This window comes from Oryzias latipes, chromosome 15 (genome assembly GCF_002234675.1).
Source record: "Oryzias latipes chromosome 15, ASM223467v1".
Classification (NCBI taxonomy): Eukaryota; Metazoa; Chordata; class Actinopteri; order Beloniformes; family Adrianichthyidae; genus Oryzias; species Oryzias latipes.
Window position 1 is genome coordinate 6451648 of NC_019873.2, and position 24228 is coordinate 6475875.

Consider the following 24228-nt stretch of genomic DNA (forward strand, 5'->3'; position numbering starts at 1 on the left):
AAAATGTATTTAAATGTATTTTTTTAATGTTTTCATCTTCAGAACTCAATGAATTCATAAATGATCGTCAGAAAATGCTCATATCAATTGGATTTTAACTTTGTGAAATCGATGATGTCATATTCGGCGTTTAAAAAAGAAAAGTAGTAAACATGGTGTCCAAAATGCTTCTAAACTCCGGGGCACTCAATAGTCCCCCACTATAAAGTTTTTTAGGGAATAGGGTGGGAATTGGGACACAGCTGTTGACTATAAAAGTGGTTTAGAGGTGGTTGGAATCCTTGCATGTTGGTCTGTAAATAAAAAATTGTTAAATAAATACAATACTTACCTGGCACTTGTCTACCTTCCTTAAAGGCCCAAAGTGTTTTAGAGTGTCTGAATTCCCACCTTAACCCCTAACTACTATAAAACTATAGTGCCCTGAGTTTTAAAAGCAATTCAGACACAATGCGCACGACGATAATTTATGAGTCCACTGTATCGAATTACATAAATGCCAAAAATTGAAAGGGCGTAAAGACAACTAAGCGCGCGTATTTAGAAACTGAGTGAGTGAACCTTAAAACTGTGATGGCGCAATTCTAACCAAGCGACCCCGTATTTTACAACTGAACGGCTGAAATCCTAACTGAGCAGTGATCCTGCTCGGTCAGTTCTCCTTTGCGCCCTCACTTGGATTTACGCTCAGTGTTAAGGGGGCGTTTTTGTCACTTGGGGGCAGGAACCTTTCTGGTTGATCTGATTGGCTGAAATTTGCATGTCAAGCTGCGGGGCGGGACTTTCATTTTGGGGCTTTAATAGAAAATGAACAGCGGCTGTAACGTGGAGTAAAAGCATTAAAACGGTAACAAATGCAGTGAATTTCACATGAGAAAAACTTACAGCACAAAAAAACCTGCTGCACTTTCTTACCTTAGTTTTGGGTCGTTGGTTAATGTTTTAATCCACGTTACATCCGCGTTTTTTTTTCTATGATTGCCTCTAACAGGGGGGGGGGGGACAAACAAGTTTGACACAAAGAGCCGACATTTCTAACTGTGATAGTCAAAGAGCCACAACACACACTGACCTGCCAGACACACACACAATTAAAGCCATATTATTTCTCATAACCCCTCCTCTCCTTGCAACAGCACTGGATTAAACGGAGCCGTTTCAGTTGAGTTTTTTTTCTGTATTTAACGTTAACACACATACCGGTGAAACGTGCACGCTGGTGTGTGTTTTAAAAAGGCAGCGAGCGCAAAACTGAGTTGGTTGTGATTTATTTTTTCAGTCATCAATCAGCATTTAAAATCCATCAAAGTCCTCATCTTCTGCATCTGGAACAGCTGGACTACATTTCTATCAAACACGCCAGCTTCCCTTTCCTCATCATCCGAGTCCCTCTCTTTGCTATGCGGATCCAAAGAACAGTGAAAGCAGACACCTCAGGCCAATTTTAAGTCCTGCAGTCCAGAAGTGTGGCGTAACTCGCTGGCGCTGCGTCCCGGTAAGGGGGGAGGAGGACAGCTTTTCACGGTCATCTGCTGGAAGTTGCAGCGCTGAGCCTCGAGTCGATCTTCCTACACAGGCCTTTCCTTATCCGCGGAAACTCAGCTGCTGCTGCTGCGTCTTCTTGTCTTTTCGGAGTTGGTTTTCCAGCGTCCTCACTTGTGAACCATGGATTCATTATTTTAAATTCTCTGGCAGCTGAGGTTCGATAAAATCTCCACAGATTCAGACTTCCTGCTTCAATAACTCTTCTGATCAACGTTCAAATGTGTCAGCAAGTATCTCAATCCTTTCGTATTAACACAGAGAGTGAACCACAAATGCATTTCTGAAGAAAAAAGATCGTTTTTTTTAATCAGAATTGTTCGCTTCAAACGGTGAATGCAGACATGCAGCAGCCGGCTGTCAAGGGACCATCAACAAAGTGCAACCTCTGTGAACTGTGAAACACCACTGGGTAAAAATCAATAATCTTACAAAAAAATCATAAAATGATCATAAAGCATATTCTTGTTACAATACATATTTTGTAGGAAAGTCCATCTTCATTTTATCTTGTTGCATATACTTTTTCAAATTTTAATAGATATGAATCATGACTAAAGTTATCAGTAACTTGACATGACCTTATTGTCATACTAAAATAAAGAATGTCAATAGTTCACTTTGTTTATTTATAGGAATTTTTCATATTTACAAATGGATCAGATTTGGTCAAAAATCCTCAATAGCTCTGAAGATGCCAGAATTTTTTTTTTTTGCATAATCTTTATTTTAGTAGGAAAATATAATATAATAAAATAAAATAAGGTCATGATTAGTCAGTACAGGAATTTTTGTGTCAGTAACTACAGCATCTTCAAAGCCATTGAGCATTTTTGACCATATCTGGTCAATATTTAAATATGAAAAATTCCTAACAATAAACAACGTGAATTATGACATAATCTTTGTTGCAGTAGGACAATAAGGTCATGATTAGTCAATACAGGAGGTTTGGTGACAGAAGCTTTAGTATCTTCAGAGCTATTGAGTATTTATGTTATGATTCATATCTCTATTAAATTTTAAAAACTATAAGCAATAAAATGGAGGTTGACTTTCTAACAAAATTTAGTATAATAAATAATAATGTAGCATGACTATGCTGACGAGTCTTCATTACCAGTTCATATAAATATAGACATTTATTCGCTTTTTAAAAGTTCACTGATTTTGACAGAATGCTGTTTCACAGAGGTTGCACTTTTTTGACGGTCCCTTGGCAGCCGGCTCGCTGCTCTGTCTGCATTCACAGCTTGAAACGAACATTTCTGATTAAAAGGCAATAAAAACGAACTTTTTTCTTTAAAAATGCTTTTGTAGTTCTCTCTCTGTGTTAATACAAAATGAGTGAGATACTTGCTGACACATTTGAACGTTTATCAGAAGAGTTATTGAAGCAGGAAGTCCGAATCTGTGAAGATCTAATTTAACCGAACTGCTGCTGGTCTATTCCCGTGTTCCTCCGCGTAGCTGATAGCTGCAGTTTAAACTATGCCTCATAATCGTGTGTCTTTGCATTTCCAGGGTTTCCAAACGAAGTTGTTCTGCATTATTCACATATCTGCTCCTTTGTACTATGGGGGGGGGGGGGGGGGGTGTCTTCTTTCACGGCCTTATGGTTGTGAAAGTACTGAATATAGAAAATATGATAAAAGGCAGAGAGCCGCACGCAGTTCAAGAGCCGCCTGCCCCCCCCCCCCGCACTGAAAAATGAAGGTCCCGCCCCTCTGCCTCGCCGATAGGCCATGCAAATTTCAGCCAATCAGATCAACCAGAAAGGTTCCTGCCCCAAAAGTGACAAAAACGCCCCCTTAACTCTGAGCGTAAATCCACATGAGCGCGCAAAAAGGAATTGACCGCGCAAGATCACTTCTCAGTTAGAATTGCGCCTGCGCGGTTTTAAGGTTCACTCACTCAGTTCCTAAATACGCCTGCTTAGTTGTCTTTACGCCCTTTCAGTTTATGGCAGATTTGTAATTCCATACCACTGTCTTATGAAGATAAAAACATTGATGGTTTATTAAAAAATACATTTTTTGGGTAAAAAATGTTCCGACGCAATGCATTGTGGTCTATATCAGTGTTTTTCAACCAGTGTGCCGCGGCACACTAGTGTGCCGTTGGAGATGGTCAAGTGTGCCGTGGGAAATTGCCCTCATTAATCATTAACTGATCTAAAAACATTTCCCATCTCCAGGAAATCAGCACTTTGTTCATCCAAACTGGCCCTGATAAAACACTGAGTAGTTAGGAATATAAAAGATCTTAAAATTACTTTTTCTTTGTGTTTATTTAATTCTATTAAAGACATTTTGATAAGAATGATGTTACCGCAATTTACCTGCAGCTATGACAGTTTGCGGAAAAGTCCCGCCCCTTTAACTGTCTCCACCAATCATTCTTGAAGGCTTAATCACATGTCATCAGTCTGACCAATCAGAAGTGGTTAAAGTCTTCACTTCCTTGTTCTTAATTCTGCTGATAAAGTCGCTCAGTTCTAACAAAAATACCAGCTAGGCTCTTCTTTAGCGGTGTAGCTTTCCACAGAGTCCGTTGTCAGACCGTGGAACAAGTGAACAATACAATGAAGCTCAGAGACGCGAGTCTTTCTGCAAGTTTTCGGCAGTTTACACACTACATCTCCCATGATGCATTGGCTTAAAGGGCCAGCGTCCTTGAGAAACGCCTTGAAACCACAACAAACAAACAGTTTCTAAATTTTCTAATTTAACTTTCATTTCATCTCTTAGAAAAAACAGCCGCAACTTCCTGCTTTTCCGGCCACAATTATCACAAAAATGCACGTGAGATTGCGGGCGGGGGGGGGGGGGGGGCTGTCGATCAATACAGACCATGAATTGCTGTTTTTTTTTTTTTTGGATGCTGGTGTCCCGCGGGATTTTTGTCAAGGTTAAAGTGTGCCGTGGCTCAAAAAAGGTTGAAAAACACTGGTCTATATTCACCAATCTAGTGAGCATCGATGCACATTGGTTTTTCGTAGAGACTTCTGGGAAATTTCTAATCTAGCCACAAGGGTTGCAAGCAAGTTACTTCTGTGCCGGTCCCAAGCCCGGATAAATAGAGAGGGTTGCGTCAGCAAGGGCATCCGGCGTAAAAATTGCCAAAATAACCATGCGAATCATCCACAACACTTTAGACATACCGGTTCGGTCGAGGCCCGGGTTAACAACGACCGCCACCGATGCTGTTAACCTACAGGGTGTCGGTGGAAATTTGACTACTGTTGGTCGAAGAAAGAGGGGAGGCAGAAGGGTCCGTGGCCAGAGAGAGAAGGGAAAAGGCAGGAACATAGGTTTGAAAATAGGGACTCTTAACGTTGGCACAATGACAGGGAAAGGCAGAGAGCTGGCAGACATGATGGAGAGAAGGAAGGTAGATGTACTGTGTGTGCAGGAGACAAAGTGGAAGGGCAGCAAGGCACGTAGTATTGGAGGAGGATACAAACTGTTCTATCATGGTGTTGATAGGAAGAGAAAAGGGGTAGGAGTGATTCTGAAGGGGGAGTTTGTAAACAGTGTTCTAGAGGTGAAAAGAGTCTCAGACAGGATGATGAGCATAAAGTTAGAAATTGAAGGGGTGATGGTGAATGTAGTCAGTGGGTATGCGCCACAGGTTGGCTGTGAGTTAGAAGTGAAGGAGAGATTCTGGAGTGAGTTGGATGAGGTCATAGAGAGTTTTCCCAGAGGAGAGAGAGTTGTTATTGGAGCAGACTTTAATGGGCATGTTGGTGAGGGCAACAGAGGTGATGAGGAGGTGATGGGCAGGTTTGGTGTGAAGGAAAGGAATCTGGAGGGACAGATGGTGGTGGACTTTGCGAAGAGGATGGAAATGGCTGTAGTCAACACTTACTTCCAGAAGAGAGAGGAACATAGAGTGACATACAGAAGTGGAGGTAGGAGTACTCAGGTGGACTACATCCTGTGTAGACGAGGTCATTTGAGAGAGGTTAATGACTGCAAAGTGGTGGTAGGAGAGAGTGTAGCCAGACAGCACCGCATGGTGGTGTGTAAGATGACTCTGGAGGTCAGGAAGAAGAAGATAGGGAAAACAAAAAAGAAGACCAAGTGGTGGAAGCTACAGAATGACGAAACTTGTGAGGAATTTAGGCAGAAGTTGAGACAGGTCCTGGGTGGTCAGGATGAGCTTCCAGATGACTGGGAAACTACAGCAGAGATTATCAGGTAAACAGGTAGGAAGGTGCTAGGTGTGTCATCTGGAAAGAGGAAAGACGGTAAAGACACTTGGTGGTGGAATGAGGAAGTACAGGAATGCGTCCAGAGGAAGAGGTTGGCTAAAAGGAAGTGGGATGTAGAAAGGACTGAGGAAGGTAGACAGGAGTACAAGGAAGCGCAGCGTAGAGTGAAGAGAGAGGTGGCAAAGGCCAAACAGAAAGCTTACGATGAGCTATATGACAGGCTAGACACAAAGGAAGGAGAGAAGGACTTGTACAGACTAGCCAGACAGAGAGACAGAGATGCGAAGGACGTGCAACAGATAAGGGTGATTAAGGACAGAGATGGAAAGGTGCTAACAAGAAAATGACAGGGAAAGAAGGGAGGAAGATGTGGTTGTTGCGGAGCACGAAGTAGCAGAGATTGGAAAGGATGAGGTTAGGAAAGCTCTAAAAAGGATGAAGAGCGGAAAGGCCGTTGGTCCTGATGACGTACCTGTGGAGGTATGGAAGTGCTTAGGAGAGACAGCAGTGAAATTTCTAAAGAGTTTGTTCAATAGGATTTTAGAGAGTGAGAAGATGCCTGAGGAATGGAGGAGAAGCGTTCTGGTCCCAATCTTTAAGAACAAGGGTGACACCCAGAACTGCAGCAACTATAGAGGAATAAAGTTGATGAGCCACACAATGAAGCTGTGGGAAAGAGTAGTGGAAGCCAGGCTTAGGAAGAAGGTGGAGATTTGTGAGCAGCAGTATGGTTTCATGCCCCGTAAGAGCACCACTGATGCCATTTTTGCTTTGAGAATGTTGATGGAAAAGTACAGAGATGGTCAGAAGGAGCTGCATTGTGTGTTCATAGATTTAGAGAAGGCGTATGACAGGGTGCCGAGGGAGGAGCTGTGGTACTGTATGAGGTCGTCTGGAGTGGCAGAGAAGTATGTCAGAGTAGTTCAGGACATGTATGAGAGAAGTATGACGGTGGTGAGATGTGCTGTAAGTCAGACAGAGGAGTTCAAGGTGGAGGTGGGACTACACCAAGGATCAGCTTTGAGTCCTTTTTTGTTTGCTATGCTGATGGACAGGCTGACAGACGAGGTAAGACAGGAATCTCCCTGGACAATGATGTTTGCGGATGACATTGTAATTTGCAGTGAGAGTAGAGAGCAGGTGGAGGAACAGCTGGAGAGGTGGAGGTTTGCTCTGGAAAGAAGAGGCATGAAGGTCAGTCGTAGTAAGACAGAATACATGTGTCTGAACGAGAGGGATCAAGGTAGAAGCGTTAGGTTACAGGGGGCTGAGGTGAAGAAGGTGCAGGAGTTTAAGTACTTGGGGTCAACAGTTCAGTGTGATGGGGAGTGTGGAAAAGAGGTGAGGAGGCGAGTGCAGGCAGGTTGGAGCGGGTGGAGGAAAGTGTCAGGAGTGTTGTGTGACAGAAGAGTCCCAGCAAGACTCAAAGGAAAGGTGTACAAGACAGTGGTGAGACCAGCTCTGCTCTATGGGTTAGAGACGGTAGCAGTGAGACAGAGACAAGAGGCTGAGATGGAGGTAGCGGAGATGAAGATGTTGAGGTTCTCCTTAGGAGTGACCAGGTTAGACAGGATAAGGAACGAGTACATCAGAGGGACGGCTCATGTTGCCTGTGTTAGCGACAAAGTCAGAGAAGCCAGACTGAGATGGTTTGGACATGTTCAGAGGAGGGATAGTGGATATATTGGTAGAAGTATGTTGGAGATGGAGCTGCCTGGCAGGAGGGCAAGAGGATGGCCAAAGAGGAGATATATGGATGTCTTAACAGAGGACATGAAGTTGGCTAATGTTAGGGTAGAAGATGTCCATGATAGAGTGAAGTGGAAAACGATGATTCGCTGTGGCGACCCCTGATGGGAAAAGCCGAAAGAGAAAGAAGACTTCTGGGAAATTTCTAGGGCATTCGATTTTGCAAAAGCAGATTAGGACAGCACTACAAAATGGCAAACACCCTTTATAGTGCACTATATAGGGGTTACGGTGCGAATTCGGTCATACCCACAGTTCCATTTACACACTGATGGCAGCCCCACTGCCGAACACTTTCACCAACCTCTAACCACCAGGAGCAATGTGTGTTCTCAGGAAAATAACAAAAAAAAAATCAAAGCAAGGAAGAGAAAAGTATGATGGGTTTAACACAAAAACATCATTCAGGTTCATGTGATTGTGATAAAGGAGATGAAGCAGTGAAATATGTTAAAAACCCTTCAGGATTTAGGAAGAAAACAAAAAGTAAATCAGGAAAAACATATAATACAAACATAAAAAATGTAAGTAATTTTTATTTTATTTTATTTTATTTTATTTTATTTTATTTTATTTTATTTTATTTTATTTTATTTTATTTTATTTTATTTTATTTTATTTTATTTTATTTTATTTTATTTTGTACTGCTGAACGCCGTTCCATACTCCGGCGACAATGCACTAAAACTGCCAGATATCGCCCGCCTAAAACCGAAAGACAAGGAAGACCACCAGGGGCAGTAGTGGTTCGCCAGTTTAGGTAAACTCACAGAAGAAGTTGACGTCCGAGGAGGGAATTTTAATTACAAAAAGCTCGGTAAACCGTGCATTTAACTCCATATTTATGTAACTTATCGTCTTTTTTCGCCGTTCTACCTGACATGAACAATATATTCCTAGTCTTAAAATGTCACGTGACATATACATGTATCTGACGCTAAAAGCTTAAGATAACCGGTGTTGCTAGCTAACTCGTGACAGTCAGACACAGTGAGGACGCAGTTGCTCTGTTAAATTTAACTGATCATAACCGTTTGTTGTAACTTTTTTATTAAGTGTATGACTTTTTAAAAGTAGTCTGTGTTCTTAAGAGACATGCGTGTAACTAGAGTCACTCTCACTTTATCTTCACTATCACTATCCTAGTATTGGGGGGGTGTTTACCCCCAAAGAAAGAGACTCGCATTTTTTTTTTTTTTAATGGATAGCAAGGTGTCTAAACTTGGATGTTTGTCATTGTGTCTCTGCACTCACTCAGTGTCACAGTGAGTGTAGTAAAACTCATGATCATGTTTACTTTCCTTTCATTTTCCCTCTACTCGATGTTTTAGTTTAGCTTAAACCAGTTCTTTTCTCTGGCCTTCATTACTGTAAAGGGATGAGTGAGGAAGACTCCAGGAGAGGTTCATCCAGGGGCGGTGGTAGAGGATGGAGAGGCAGCAGAGGAGGATGGAGAGGAGGAGGATGGAAGAACAGGCCATGGAGAGGAGGAGGATCCACAGGGGGTGGAAGAGGCTCTGCAGGAACTTGGAGAAGGGGTGTTGGAGGCGGAGGATCACCAAGTCCGACCTATAGTTCTCAGAGAGGTGTGTGCCATGTTTTCTTCACATTTTGATTTTACGAAGAAGGAAACTGCTTGAAGAAACGTTCATGTTGCAGAAGAAAGACACGGTTGACATCTGTGTTTGCTCCCTCTGTGGCTGTTTCCTGGTGACGCCAAGGGGTTTAAGCATTCTGCCCTCGTGTATATTCATACCTAAGCAGCGTTACCTGTGAAATGCCTCATGTTCTAAACATGTGGTGTGGAAAGCATGAGGAGGAAAAACCGACTTTTCCCTAACAAAGAGAAGAACCACAGGAGATGAGAATTTATGTTAGACTTCTGCAGAAGGAGAAGCCCGTCTGTCACAGCCCAAAGCTGTCACAGAGGAGTTCTGCCTTCCCAGTGTATCCAGTCTGGTTTTATTGGTTGATAATATAAAAGTGGGTCATTCAATCAAGCAGATCAAACAGTATGTCTGTTTGACGTCCTGTTTGATCATCTCTCAGCGTCACGCAGATGGTTTCAAAGTGATCCACTCCTCCTCGGATTTGACTCCTTGACTGCTTCTGGGGGCCCCAGAGGCGACATTGAATCTTGTGCTGTCACAAAACGGCTCCTAATAGTACAGAGTGAGGCGTTAATAATTGTATTCATAGATTTCCCTGTGGAGATTCACACAGGTTTTCCTTTCCGCTGATAGGAAATTCCCCCAAAAGATCATCTGGTCTGAAATTTTGTGAATCTTTATATTTTAAATCAGTTTGAATTGGAAAAAAAATCATGTTTTGTCTTAAAAGAACTGAGAAAAACTAAAGTTATGGCAGAACTAATATCTGCTTTATTTGCTAAGTTTCTTGATGTAAAATTAAATATATATATATATATATATATATATATATATATATATATATATATATATATATATATATATATATATATATATATATATATATATATAAAATTCTAATTTTACATACATATTTTATATTTTAATTTAATCCACTTGAAACACAGATATTTAGGCTTTAAAAATTATTCATTTGAATAATTTTGTTTTGGGTCAAAATGTGAGGAGTCTTTCCTAACATGACAATCTATAATATTCTACTGTATAAAATCTGTGAGGTAAAGATTTAGTATTATTCTTCACCCCTAAATATGAAATGGAGGTGTTTTCAGAAGCTGCTTTTTGTCCCCTTCAGTCCCTTTTCAGACCACTCTGGACGCCTCATGCCCATACAAAGGTTGGAGCCTCTACTTCACTGAAGGTATGTGCAGATGAAGATGTAACGCTCACATAAGGTTAAGGTCTTTTTCTCCCTTTAATGTTTATTTGAATTTGTAGGATTTATACAGAGCTCCCCCAGTGTGGAGAAGATCAAAGTATTTGAGAAATATTTCACCTCCAGGATTCATCTTTTTGACAAAGTCAGTCATATTTGATCTCGTTACTTTCCTCCACTGGCGGTCAGTCTCTGTTTGTAAACTTCCTGATGTGTTCAGGATGAGATCGAGCGCCAGGGCAGCGTGCTGGTGGACTACGCTGACCTGACCGGAGACCGAAGCGTGAGTCAAGCGCTCCCTGATGTGGTCACGGCACTGAAAGAGCAGCCGGAGGTGATGCTCAGCTGTTTGGGCTTGGCCATTCATCAGGTACACAATCTGGCTTTGTGTTTCACTTTTACACACAGTCATCCCTTCAAACTCTGACAAGCTGCGTGTGTGTTTCAGGTGTTGACAACAGATTTGGAGAAACAAGCTGCTGAGCTGCATGACGAAGAACTTCCCGTTTCTACACCAATCATCAATATTCCTCATATTAGTGCGAGGTAAAGCGAGCAGCAAAGCTGCTGTGTTGAACAGCTGGAGGACTGGAGCAAAGGTGTCGATTGTCTGCAGGCTGTACAACTACGAGCCCCTGACGCCGCTGCGCACGCTGCGCGCCAGTGTGTTCGGGCGGCTGGTTTGCGTGAAGGGAACAGTGGTCCGAGTCAGCAACATCAGGCCGCTGTGTACCAGGATGGCTTTCAGGTGCCAGACGTGCACCAGCGCCATGTCTCTGCCGCTGCAGCACGGAAAATATGCCACGCCCACCAAGGTGCACACTCGCATGTCTAAGGGTGCGGTCATGTCATGAGCATCTTAAATGTTTGGCCTTTTTCTTTTCTGTTCTCTCCATAGTGTATCCAACCTGGCTGTCGCAGCCGCTCGTTCGCCCCCCTCCGCAGCTCTGCTCTCACTCTCACGGTCGACTGGCAGATCATCAAGTAAGTGACGCTGTTGTCTGAACACCAACGTTCACATGAGGCCAAACATTTACAACTCAGACGAGTTTGGTTTGATGGGGTAGGCCACCATACATCTTATTTTCTAGATAATATTCAGTCTCACACCATACAGGAAAAGGTGGAGTAAGATTAGAGCAGCTAAACTTCTCCCCATTAAAGTCACACTCCAATCATCTTTTTTTTAAGTGTCCCAGTGGTCTTAGAATTATAATTATGCCCAGTTTTAGCCAAAATCCAAAAATGTGGATGTCGTTTTCTTAGACATATTTTCTGCAGAGCGGCAGGAGTTCTCCCCTCTGAAGTGTGGGTGGATCCTGAAACCTGCTTATCTGTGCAAATGAACTTGTTTTGTTTCTGTATCACAGTGGAGATGCTTTTACAATAGATCCAAAGGTGATGGGAATGCCACGGGAACTTCTAGGAAAATCTCTTTGCTCAAAAGCCTTTGAGAAAAGAACGATGGGACTTCTGCTGGTGTTTATGTTGGAGTTGATTGAAACTGTGGGTAAAGATGAGATGATGGGGAAACCTCTTTGAATTCTGAGCCTCTAACTGTAACTATTCCACTCTGTTTTCAGTCCTCACTGTGGGTTTTTCTGGCAAGTTGCATCTTTTTGCAACAGTTGTAGTCATTGTCTTGATTAAAAACAAACAATATAACTTTCCTTTACAAAGTAAATGTTTTTCCTCCCCATTTCAATGCAATTTTATTTATATAGCCCAATATTACAACAACAGTTGTCTCAATGGGCTTCATACCTATAATTTTAAAATGAACATGAAATTATAGAATTCCATGGGTAATGGCTAAACCAAACTAAACAGACTAAACTAAACTGGGCTTTTCTGCCCATTTGAAGTCTTTCTATAGTGGATCCTGTAATCAAATTCAGGGTTTACTGTCAGTGAAGTCCTGTTATTAAAGGAGTGCTTGTTTCTGCCTCAGGGTGCAGGAGTTGATGGGTGGAGAGCAGAGGGAAACTGGACGAATCCCGCGCACCGTCGAGTGTCATCTGACCTCCGACCTGTGCGACAGCTGCGTCCCTGGAGACACGGTTATTGTGACGGGGATTGTGCGCGTCAACAATGACGGTACAGACACTCATGCAGAGGAGCTGCAATAAACACTTTCTGGAAAAGAAACATGTTTTTGAAATGTTTTTACAAGTGTACAGTGTTCCCTCACCATATCCCAGTTCAGCTTTCGCAGTCTTGCTGTGCGGCAGGTTTCTTCCAGAGCGGTGTTGCACGCCTTTTTCCCTCTTTCTCTCCACAGTTTTCTGCGTCCGGATTGGCCGGAGACCTTGTCAGTCTTTCGGTTCCACGCCGTGTCTCTTCCACAAAGACGTCCAGTTTGCCAGTTGCATGAATCTGTGATCGCAATCAGAATTTTGGTTTTTTTCCTAAAATCCTGGACTTATTTTTTGACTTATTATTGATTTGATTTGAAATGGTTTATTTCAAACAATCAAAGCAAGAATAATGCCCAAAACAACCTTTGGGAGTTTAAACAAGCGAGAAAAGTGTGAAACTGTTCATGAGGCAGAGCCTTAAAACACCAGTAATCCTACTTGGCGGATATCCTCCATCACAGGACATTAAAGGAAGGTACCCCGCGATAAACGAGGGAACACTGTAGTTGTCTAACGTTCATACAGCACAATATACCTTCGCACTGCTCAACCATTATGGAGAAATTCTTCTTTAACAGCTGTCAGAGGTTCTGACAACAATCTGATGTTCTCTAACATTTCCTCTTGATGTGCAGCTACATGACTTCATCACAGATGTGTTGAACTTCTCTCCATGTCCTCTTTGGGTTCAGGCAGCTCCAGAGGAAACAAGGACCAGTGCATGTTTCTCCTCTACATTGATGCTACTTCAGTCAGCAACACCAAAGGTATCGTCTGTCAAATGCTGATGCAAACTCAATGGGTTTTCACCTTTCTGCCTTTTTGCTCCGTCCTTCAAGATGGATCTTAAGAAACTTAAGCTCCTCCTCCTGATGCAGGAGCTCTCCACACATCTGGTCAGGGCACACTTCTGTTTTCTGGTTGGAGCTTAGAGGAGATCATTCTTATTGCAGCTGCTTCACAGCAAACAGTACAGCATCGTCTGCATAAAGTAGAGATAAAGTTCTGTGGTCCCCGAACCAGACTCCCTCCGGCCCCTGGCAGCCCTTAGAGATTCGTCAGGACTCCTTCAGCTGGACAACATCCAGTGTTTCTCACAGTCACCAGCAGGTTTGTGGATCACCACCTCGACAGGCTCCAGAGACCTTACCACCTTAAGTGTGAACTGCAGCGTCAGCAATGGAGGTAGAAAAGTTGAACCAGACAAACTCGATGAGTCCAGCCTCTCTTGGCTAAAAGCTCTCCCAGATGTGGGAAGTGGGTGCGTGTTACAAAAGACGATGCTCTTAAACTCTCAGATGCCTCCTGGAGAGGTTTTTAGGGACTGCACCACCAAGAAGAAGTCTCAGGGAGAGGGCCCGGGACAGGCTGGAGGGACCCTGTCTCTTGACTGGTCTGGGAGGGCCTCAGGATTCCCCTGATAGAGAAAGGAGGACGTTTCTGTGGAAACGGAGGTCCGCTTAGACTGCTGGGAAATGATGGATGGGTGTGTTTTCACCTTCTGGTTGACAGGCAGTGAGTTTATTGTTTTAATTGCAGGTCAGTTGTCAAAGTCTGTTGGTGAGGAGTCCAGCGGGTCACTTGAAGATCGCTCAGGGGGAGAGGAGTTCAGTCTGAAGGAGCTGTATGCCGTCCAGGAGATCCAGTCACAGCCTGACTTACTGAGACTTCTTGTACAGTAAGTAGTTAACAATTACCTTAATATGAATCATTTATCAATAAAGTTGTATTCATGAATTGATTTAGTCTGATTAGAATGCATTCAGTTAGATTCTTGGTTCCTTTAACAATGTTTTTAAATCCTTTCATGCCTCCAACGTCTAACATTGATGTCTAAAGGAACCCAGTGGCGATGTAATGTAGATGTTTCTCTTAGTGACAGCAGCTGACGTCTGAGCTTTCTGTCTTTCAGCTCTCTGTGTCCTGCTATCTACGGCCATTCGGTGAGTTTTTCTCTGAAGGGTTTTACCTCTGAGGTCTTCGTGGTCGGTTTGACCCTCGGCTGTGGCCCGTGTACCTTCTCCGGATTCTGTTCCCGGAGTGTTGCGGTGTAATCTCGCGTCCTTGGTGCTCGTATGCCCTCAGCTGGTGAAGGCTGCTCTGGCTCTGGCGTTATTTGGGGGCAGACAGAAGCACATGGGCAAGAACAGCGTTCCGGTCAGAGGAGACCCTCACATCCTGATCGTGGGAGACCCCGGACTGGGAAAGAGCCAGATGTTACAGGTAACAGAGAGGAGGAAACTCGCACTTTGAAAGTTTTCCATAATGCTTTGACCCAAAATTCTGAATATTACCTGAAATGCTGCGTTTCCCTCGAACGCCATTCGCTTGTCAAGTTTTTGTCCGTCTTTTGACGCTCGTCCAAATATGTCCATTAACTTGACGCTCACGACTGATGTGGGAGGAGCTACTCTCTGAAGTTTTTAGCCTCCTCCCTAAATGGAAGCATTGACTGTATATCTAATTTACAATGCATGAAAGACACGGATGATGTCAAGAGATCAGGTTGATTTATTTTAAAGAGCTCTACAGAAACATCTGTAACCACGTCTCCACGTCTGGGTTCATGAGATCTTTCAGAGATTCTCCCAATACGGCGAGCTTCACCACTTACTGCTGGAGCTGCGTCTGAATGGCGACGCTTTCAGCGCTACTTCTGTCTCCCTGTGACCCAGTTTGACGACTTCCTGTCCCACATCAGTCCCAGGAGGAAAAATGGAAAATATGAATAAAGTTGGAGGATTTTCTTCATTGTTGTTTCGTTACAAATAAGAACATTTTTATAGAATTCAGATTCTCCTCCACGTTGGTTTTGGACTATCTGCTGATGACATCATCAACACATCACGGGCCAAAGCGGAGTCCCTGATTTGTTGATGCGATGCGTCTTCTTTGCCAAAGTTGAATTATTTGCACTCTGCCCACAACGCCGAAACGCGCTCCTGCCAGACCGCCGTGCCACACCTGACGCTCCGAACCCGCCGCACAACCTGTAAATGCATCTGTACATCGAACGCAGCATAAAAGGGTTTCAAGCTTAAAGTCATGTTCTTGTCTCTGCAGGCTGTGTGCAATGTTGCTCCAAGGGGCATTTATGTATGTGGTAACAGTACCAGCACAACAGGCAAGTTATGTCCTCATTAAAGGTTTGTGTTTTCTTCTTGTTAAAGTAAAGCCACGTGAGAAATTGACTGTGTCCAAATGACAAAAGAAAGCTTCTCTCTGAGAAACAGGAAATAGATGAACACCATGAAGCTGTTTATGTGCACATTTGGTTTTTCAAAAGGATCAAAGAAAGGGCAGACAGTCATAAGACTGAAAAAAATTGATTTTTCTTGCAGAAAAATTGCGAAGAAAGTCAACGTTTTTTTTGTGACAATAGTTTTTAGCATCCAAAGTTGCTCAGTTGCTGCAAACAAAAAGTTAAACAGAGGAATCACAGATTTTCTGGACCAAGAAACCAGAACTGAAGACTGGAATTAGATGTTATCAATGAATCAGAGTTTGAAATCTTTGTTTCACATAAGTGTCAAAATGGCGAAAGGATGACTCCACAGTGTGTGACATCAATGGTCAAGCACGGAGGAGGAAGTGTGATGATTTGGTGGGTCCAGAATTGTCACTTGTTCAGAGTTGGTCCTCCTGAACCAGAACTACCGCTGCGTTCTGCATCATCATCAGTTCTTTGGGGTCTGAACCCAGTTGGTCAGTAGCTCCTCCTACAACAAGAGATGAACCCATTTTTGTCTCATAAATCTGTTTGTTTTGTAAAACAAACAAAAATAAATCATTTAAACTTGACCTGAGCACCTGAGCAGGACTTTTGAACATGGTTGTAATCCTGCTGAAGTTCTGTTTTTGTCTTTTCTCTGCAGGTCTAACGGTCAGTTTGTCCAGAGACGCAGGAACAGGGGATTATGCACTGGAGGCTGGCGCCTTAGTGTTGGCTGATCAAGGTGGATAATACAGGAGCAGCTCTGGTTGTAGTTTGTACAGTTAATGTTTATATGGAACATTTAGTAATTACTGTTAAAGCTTTCTACAAAAACTGCCAAATCAGCGATTAGATTCCTCTTTTGTTGGGCCAAGTCACAACTGCAGCTCATCTTTTCCTGTTGATCGTATTTCTCTGTAGGTTTTTTTAGCCCAAGGTCTGGCCTAGGGCTTAAAGTTTTCAATAAAACCTGGTGAAATCAGCATTAAGCACTCGGCTACGTAGGTGCACTTTAGTTTTGAGGTCCCTTTTTTACTGCCAGCACAAAAACCTAAAAAAAACTCATTTCACTCAACCTTTTTTCGAGTTTTTCTTGTTCAGGTAGATTTCGTAACTATCCAACGAAAGAAGTCTTTTAATTTTCAAATGATGGATAGCCCTTGTGCTTTCCTATGGGGTCCAGATTAGGGTTGGGCGATGTCCCCTAAATTGGCCGTTGACGATGTTTGCTGTCAACCATCGGGATGGACGATGATATTGTCGGGGGGGCTATTTTTAATATTTCGCTCTTACATAATTGCTATTCGTTATTTTACTTTATTACTTTATTTTATTTTATTTCCCAACTAATGACTCATCCGCGATTATCCAGTATAAACTGAGGGAAGTGACTTTAACAAAAAAGTAACAAACAAACTAGAAAAGCAATGGTCCGCTCCCGCATTTAACTAGTCAAGTGGACCGGCGGAGCGCAGACTTACAGCTTTGTGTTTGAGGGGAAGGGGGGGGGGATGACCCCACCCTTACATTGACGTGTTCTCCCTACCATGACAAAGGTGGATAAAGGTGGAAAGATTTCATGTAATCCATGGACACCAGTGAAGATCACAAATCATTGAAGAAAAAAGGTTCAGAGCACTGTCTAGTGGGTCTAGATGACCCAACTCCCATCGTTAAAGTGCCTAGGATAGCACAAGGGTTACAAATGCATTCATTCATCCCAACAGAAGCAGTTTTGACTCTTGTCTTTGCGCCTCTGCGTCTGTCTCGTAGGTCTGTGTTGCATCGATGAGTTCGATAAGCTGGGGAACCAGCAGCAAGCTCTGCTGGAGGCCATGGAGCAGCAGTCTGTGAGTCTGGCGAAAGCCGGGATTGTCTCCTCTCTTCCTGCCAGAACATCAGTCGTGGCTGCCGCTAACCCTGTAGGAGGACATTACAACAGAGGAAAGACGGTCTCTGAAAACCTGAAGTGAGTTCAGGACAACTCTGACTAACTGCACAGCTTCTACCGGAACATGATGGTTTTTCCTGTGTTTGTCTGCAGGATGGGCTCTGCTCTCCTCTCCCGCTTCGATGTTGTGTTCCTCCTCCTGGACATCCCCGATGAGTCACATGACCGCTGCCTGTCGGAGCACGTCATGGCGAATAGAGCTGGGAAGGGCAGAAGCAGTGGCGCCGTGGTCACCAGGGCCAACGGTGAATCAGAGACCTCCATCCTGCTGCAGCACTCAGACATGCCGCTGTCTGAACGACTGCAGGTAAAATGTTTGTTTGGACAAATGACAAAGATCTTCACTTTTTTCCTTACTCGTTTAAATCTCTACGTAAGTTTTTTTATTAGAGGAAAAAAAACTTTACGGAGAAAAGAAGCTATACAATGAAGGAATAAATCAACATTTGAATTTATTCTGCTTGAGAAACTGCAGAAAAGTTCTCTTCCGATTCCATTCCTGTAGATTCCAGCAGGGGGCGGTAGAATAACTAAAAACCACACCAATTTGAAGCATCACCTTCAAACCAGCATATAAAAATGACCTCTCCCGTCCCAGACCTTGGAGTAATATAGATCAAAACCGGGACTGATGGCCTAAGTTTTAATCCTTGATAACCTTTCAAGATCATAAAAGCTCTTTGCTGTTAGCTTTTAAAGGAGCTAACAGCAGTCAGGCCTTCAGCACGGGACTTCAGAGGATCTCCTGTTTCTCCAGACTCACTGTTCCACGTCTGTTTGAAGGTCCCTGCAGGTCAAACTCTGGACCTGATTCCTGCATGCTTGTTAAGGAAGTACATCAGCTACGCTCGGCAGTATGTCCATCCCACTCTGTCCCCTGAAGCGGCCCAAACCCTCCAGGATTTCTATCTGTCCCTGAGATCTCAGGCCAGCTCAGCCGATTCCACGCCCATCACCACCCGACAGCTGGAGTCTCTCATCCGGCTGACTGAGGTAGGCTTCCACAATGGATCCTGTTGCTCCCAAACAGAAGATGAATGTTGCCGTACTGTAATTCTCTGGGGTAACGGTTTGCTTTTGTGCAGGCGAGGGCAAAACTAGAGCTCCGAGAAATGGCTACCAGGGGCGATGCGGAGGATGTGGTGGAAATCATGAAGCACAGGTAGCAGCAGCTGTCACTCTGTCTTTACACTCCACTCAGGAAGTTGAAGGTCCTTTTTAGTCAGTTTCTGGAATTGTGAACGATTTGTCACTGCAGTATGTTGCTGTTTTAAGGCTCTACTGCAGGGGTGTCCAATTCCAGGCCTCAAGGGCCGGTGTCCTATAAGTTTTCCAATCAACCTGCCGTTGAAGCTCCTTATTGGCTAAACACACCTGATCCAAGTAATCAGCAGCAGATGAGGCAGGGTTTCTGGAAAACCAGCAGGTTGCCGGCCCTTGAGGCCTGGATTTGGACACCCCTGTGCCCTAGTGTCTCCTACGTACTCCTGACCTGCAAAAAGATTCCAGTTTATTTACAGATTGGAGCTTAGAGGAGTGGATGCAAACAACAACCGAGAGAGTAGCAACAGCTTTTTTTTTACTATACCACACCTGCACATGACGTCACAGCGCCTGTAGGAACACACTTTCACCATTTTGAAAGTAAAATTATGGTAGTCGAGCAAAGAGCGTCACTGCCCCAGATGTTTGATGGTCCTTCTGTGTTGTTTCTGCCACAGATCAGAACAAACGTCTGGGGTCTCGTCTGATGGAGAAATCAGTGAGATAAGACGCATGAATCTGGAGTTTTTGAACCATGATGAGATTTGGTGCCCTTTCTCTACACCAAAGTCACAGATTTTACCCGTTGGACGTATCAAAATAATTTGTGCCTGACTGTGGACAACGATGCAAATGTGACATCACTGCAAAGGGTCTATAGAAATTCAAATTTGATGGAAAAAATGGGTTTTGTATGAACAGAAATATACAGATAGTGTTCTTTTATTGACGGGTATGCATCATTCTGCTAATTTTCTGTAGAATATTTAAACTTGGCTGATTCATTCTTTCCATTTTATTTGAAGTGTGTAATAGACGGTGGGCAAAAAAGTATTCAGTCAGCCACCAATTGTGCAAGTTCTCCCACTTAAAAAGATGAGAGAGGCCTGTAATTTTCATCATAGATAAACCTCAACTACAAGACAAAATGAGAGAAAAAAATCCAGAAAATCACATTGTCTGATTTTTAAAGACTTTATTTGTAAATTATGGTGAAAAATAGGTATTTGGTCACCAAAAACAAACAAGACCTGTAACTTCTGTAAGAGGATCCTCTGTCCTCCACTCATTACCTGTTTTAAAGGCTCCTGTTTGAAGTGGCTATCTATATTAAAGACACCTGTCCACAACCTCCAACAGTCACACTCCAAACTCCACTATGACAGAGACCAAAGAGCTGTCGAAGGACACCAGAGTCAATGTTGTTGACCTGCACCAGGCTGGGAAGACTGAATCTGCAACATTAGCAGCTTGGTGTGAAGAAATCAACTGTGTTATTAGGAAATGGAAGACAAACAAGACCACTGATAAACTCCCTCCATTAATTTCACCCCGTGGGGTCAAAATGATCTCAAGAACAGTGAGCAAAAATCCCAGAACCACACGGGGGACCTAGTGACTGACCTGCAGAGAGCTGGGACCAAAGTAACAAAGGCTGCCATCAGTAAAACAGTACACCATCAGAACTCTACTCATTGTGGTTGGAGGAGAAAGAATGCTGAGTTGCGGCCAAAGTACACCATGCCTACTGTGAAGCATGGGGGTGGAGACATCATGCTTGGGGCTGTTTTTCAGCTAAGTAACCAGAACAACTGATCCATGTAAAGGAAAGAACGAATGGAGCCATGTAGAATCAGATTTTGAGTGAAAACCTCCCGAGCATTGAAGATGAAACATGGCTGGGTCTTTCAGCATGACAACCATCCCAAACACGTTGCCCGGGTAACGAAGGAGTGGCTTCATAAGAAGCATTTCAAGGTCAACCAGTATCCAGATCTCAACCCCACAGAAAATCTTTGGAGGGAGTTAAAAGTCTGCGTTATCCGGCGACAGCCTCAAAACATCACTGCTCTAGAGGAGATCTGCATGGAGGAATGGGCCAAAATACCAGCAATAATTTGTGAAAACCTTGTGAGAGGGTGTCTGTTTTACCTGCTGGACTGCAGTCTGACACGCGCCACGGTGTCCCGTCCATTTATGACCGAGGAGCCAAGCGCCGCTCACCACACTCGGCGTTATCCTTACGCGATCCATAAGAGTGCGTGTGTAAGCCGCAAAAAAAAAAATACCAGACAGATTTTCTGTTTTTGTTTCTCATTTTTTTCTCTGATTGTTGAAGTACACGTGTGATGAAAATTACAGGCCTCTCTCATCTTTTTAAGAGGGAGAACTTGTACAATTGGTGGCTGACTAAATAGTTTTTTGCCCCACAGTATTGCTAGCTGTTTCTCATGGACGGCCTTGTGACGACGCAGATGACGCTTCCCTCCATGCTCGTGTGTTTCAGTCTGGCTGACACCTATTCTGATGGTCTGGGAAACCTGGACTTTGAGCGCTCGCAGCTCGGCTCCGGCATGAGCCAACGCAGCGCTGCAAAGCGGCTGGTCAACGCGCTGCATTCCCACGCTCAGAGGACCGGCCAGAAGCAGTTCGACCTCCAGACGCTTCGATCCATGGCGGATAAACTCAACATCAAGGTAAAGGAACAGAAATGGACGAACATGAACACTTTAGCCGAAATGTAAATGTATATGTAAATGTATTAAAAATGTATATATTTTAAAATAAAACTTAAAATTTACACCATAACTCTAAATTATAATTAGGGTCAAAACAAATTTGACAAAAAAACTGATAAGGATTATACATTTGAAGGTAAAATATTAATGTTATAAATGTACATTTTTCTGCCCTGCAGGCAGTAAAACAGCTGCAGGCTTTATCACAAATAAATAAACAATAGATCATTTGCTTATGAATGTAAAGACGTTTATGAAAGGATTTTTAGTATTGGTGTCGTACAAAATTAGGAAAACACCAAATATTTTTGGAGTAATCTCAAGTAGGTATTTTGGTTTTGTTTTTAATGTTGTAATAACACCGAAAACATTATATTTACAAGAACAGCTTTTTGCCAGGAATCCAGCTCTGATAAAACGACACCAGAGCAAAGAAAACAGTTTGGTTTTGGCTGAAAAGCACACATTTTATTTTTATTTCCAGGCTTTGTTTGTTCTGCCGCATATTCATATTTCTTTAATTTTGACAGAATATATTTTTATAGAGAGAAAAATAAGTTATTTAAGGTTTGAATTTATTTATGCTGGAACAATATTCCTGTCTTTTCTTTGTTTATATTTATGTTTAAAAGTTTAAAAATGTAGTTTTAGTGAGTTCAATCATTAGCTGTGTTTATATGGACAACAGTAATCGGAAAGAACGCCTGATCAGAAGAAAAATGCGTCATGTAAACCGCCGTTCAGAGTAGTCTGCCCCGATCAGACTCGTTCGGGTCCAAATTTCTTTCCGATCGAGAAAGGTGGATTATGCTGATCGTTTATCCGATCGTTGTTCATGTAAACGGTTCATTCCGATCGTGTGTCACGGCTGCTCTGGTTTAACGTCATGCATAGACGGTGTTTTGCTCCAGAGAAAGCTTTGGAGCTCAAACAGGACCCAGTGAGAAGCGCCGCTTCGCTCTCGCCCCGCTGGCTCTTCGCCTCTCCCCTCTCTTACACCCCTCACGAGGGGGTTGCCGGGGAGAAGCGTTTGTGCCCCGTGACGTCTGGACCCTGCGGGGTCCGGGCTCTGGTGCCGGTGGACCGAGTGAACTTTTCTCTGAGCAGAGCAGCCGGATTGATAACTTTGTTACGTGTGCGTTTTGTTGTTTTGTTATGTGTGGGAGACTTGGGATTGCGATCCGTCCCGCCGCTCTGGATTAGCGTCTGCCGGACTCAGGAGAACAGTGTGTCCGAGCATAGCTCAGACTTCAAGCCGCTGTGTGAGCTTTTCAAAGCAGAAATGACGCTCAGTCCTTAGAAACCGTTCAAACAAACACCTGGATTTGTGTTTCCAGTTGTGTCCCGACTAAATAAAGGCTGATGCTATTCCCACATATTTACGTGCAGCCAGGATCCAGATTGCAGCGTTTCCCGCATGGATTTTATGTTCATCAAAGGCTAAATGTTGTTAGTGCGTGTTAGCCTTCTCCTAACCCTTCTTCCAGCTCCGTTCTTCAACAGAAAAAGCCCTGACCAGTGTCTCGCTAACAAACTATTTCCTCTAAAACTCTCTTATCTTCTTCATTCCACCACTAAGTCTCTTAATCTGCTCTCCTAATTCCAAATATCACAACAAAGACCTCCCTCCCTTGATCGCTTTAGCTGTAACTGTCCATTCATCTGGATGTGGAAGAACTTCCTCATCTCCTAAAGCCTGTTTCAACTACACAGCACTTTTTTAACGCCAGTCACTTGTTCCTTTGCTCTGCCCTCCTCATCACCATCCTGTGCTGTCTGGCTGCACTCTTCCCTGCAGTGATTTTGTACTCACTGATCTATTTCAGATCACTTTTCCACAAAGATGTAATTAACTTAGGTGCTTCCCCCCCTTCACTCTTATCTCTGCTCTTCCCTTTTTGTAATAATAAAAAAAAGGTCTTGATCACTGACATTTCCCCTTTTTGAGCAAAGTGTCTTTCTGCATGTATGTTCCGAACACCAAGGTATTCTAAGTAAATGCATTATGTATGCATTCCTGTGTGAAATCAAATAATATTTCCTATTGATATGGTTGATATTTACTCTGCATAATTTTGATTCATTTCAGGTGGGGGATTTTCAAGGTCTCCTAAGTTCACTGAATGAGCAGGGTTTCCTGCTGAAGAAAGGACCCAAGCTGTATCAGCTGCAAACCATCTGAGCTGGTGAAGAGCAGCAGGCCTGTGGCTGCAAAGTCAGTGTTTAGGATGAACCCCAAATCTATTTATCTTGATATTTGAAAACATTTTCATTCATACGCCATTAGTTGGTCATGCTAAGGCCTCGCAAAACTGTAACATAAAACAAAGAGGATGCAGATGAACACTTTTTGATGAGTCTGAACTGGCCAGTATCAGTTAGACTTGAAGGGCTGTTGAAACAATTTTGAAAAATATTTGGAAAATTCAGATGTTTTTTTTATGGCACTGTTCTAAAGGATTTATTCTTATTTCACATGTTTCTAGGCCTAATAAGTAAGATAAAAGATTATCTAGTTTTGTTTATTTAATGTAAAGTGCACTTTTAAATAAAGACAGTATTTGTATATATATTCTTGAACAAATGTTTACTGGCTTTGATTCTTACAAATGGAGATGATTACAATACATTTTATTTGAAATTTTACCTTGTTTTTTGTCGTTTATTTTAATTTAAAAAAATTAAATCGATAATTGTAACATATGTAAAAATATATCTATGTTATAACAGTTACTTGATTTAAACCTAAAAGTAACGTCCTGACTGAACATTTTCATGCTGTCGTAAAGTATCTGGACACACAAAAACAT

At 42.9% G+C, this 24228-nt stretch overlaps 1 protein-coding gene across 3 annotated transcripts; it reads left to right on the forward strand.

The window, feature by feature from the left end:
* The first annotated feature begins 8183 nt into the window (after positions 1-8183).
* Positions 8184-24064, forward strand: mcm8 (minichromosome maintenance 8 homologous recombination repair factor). 3 transcript variants are annotated; one of them, XM_023963136.1, is made up of 21 exons: positions 8184-8324; positions 8884-9093; positions 10253-10318; positions 10396-10478; positions 10554-10703; positions 10782-10879; positions 10950-11148; positions 11232-11317; positions 12285-12430; positions 13164-13238; positions 14011-14149; positions 14384-14414; positions 14557-14694; positions 15535-15595; positions 16347-16427; positions 17459-17654; positions 17730-17943; positions 18420-18629; positions 18722-18798; positions 21187-21376; positions 23508-24064. In XM_023963136.1, exons 2-21 carry the CDS (start codon positions 8886-8888, stop codon positions 23598-23600), a joined length of 2541 nt encoding a protein of 846 aa, XP_023818904.1. In that variant the 5' UTR covers positions 8184-8324; positions 8884-8885; the 3' UTR covers positions 23601-24064. The 3 variants fall into 3 exon arrangements, with proteins under 3 accessions (XP_023818904.1, XP_023818905.1, XP_023818906.1); XM_023963137.1 differs by having other exon boundaries at positions 8189-8267; XM_023963138.1 differs by lacking the exon at positions 8184-8324 and adding an exon at positions 8754-8772.
* The last annotated feature ends 164 nt before the right edge of the window (positions 24065-24228 follow it).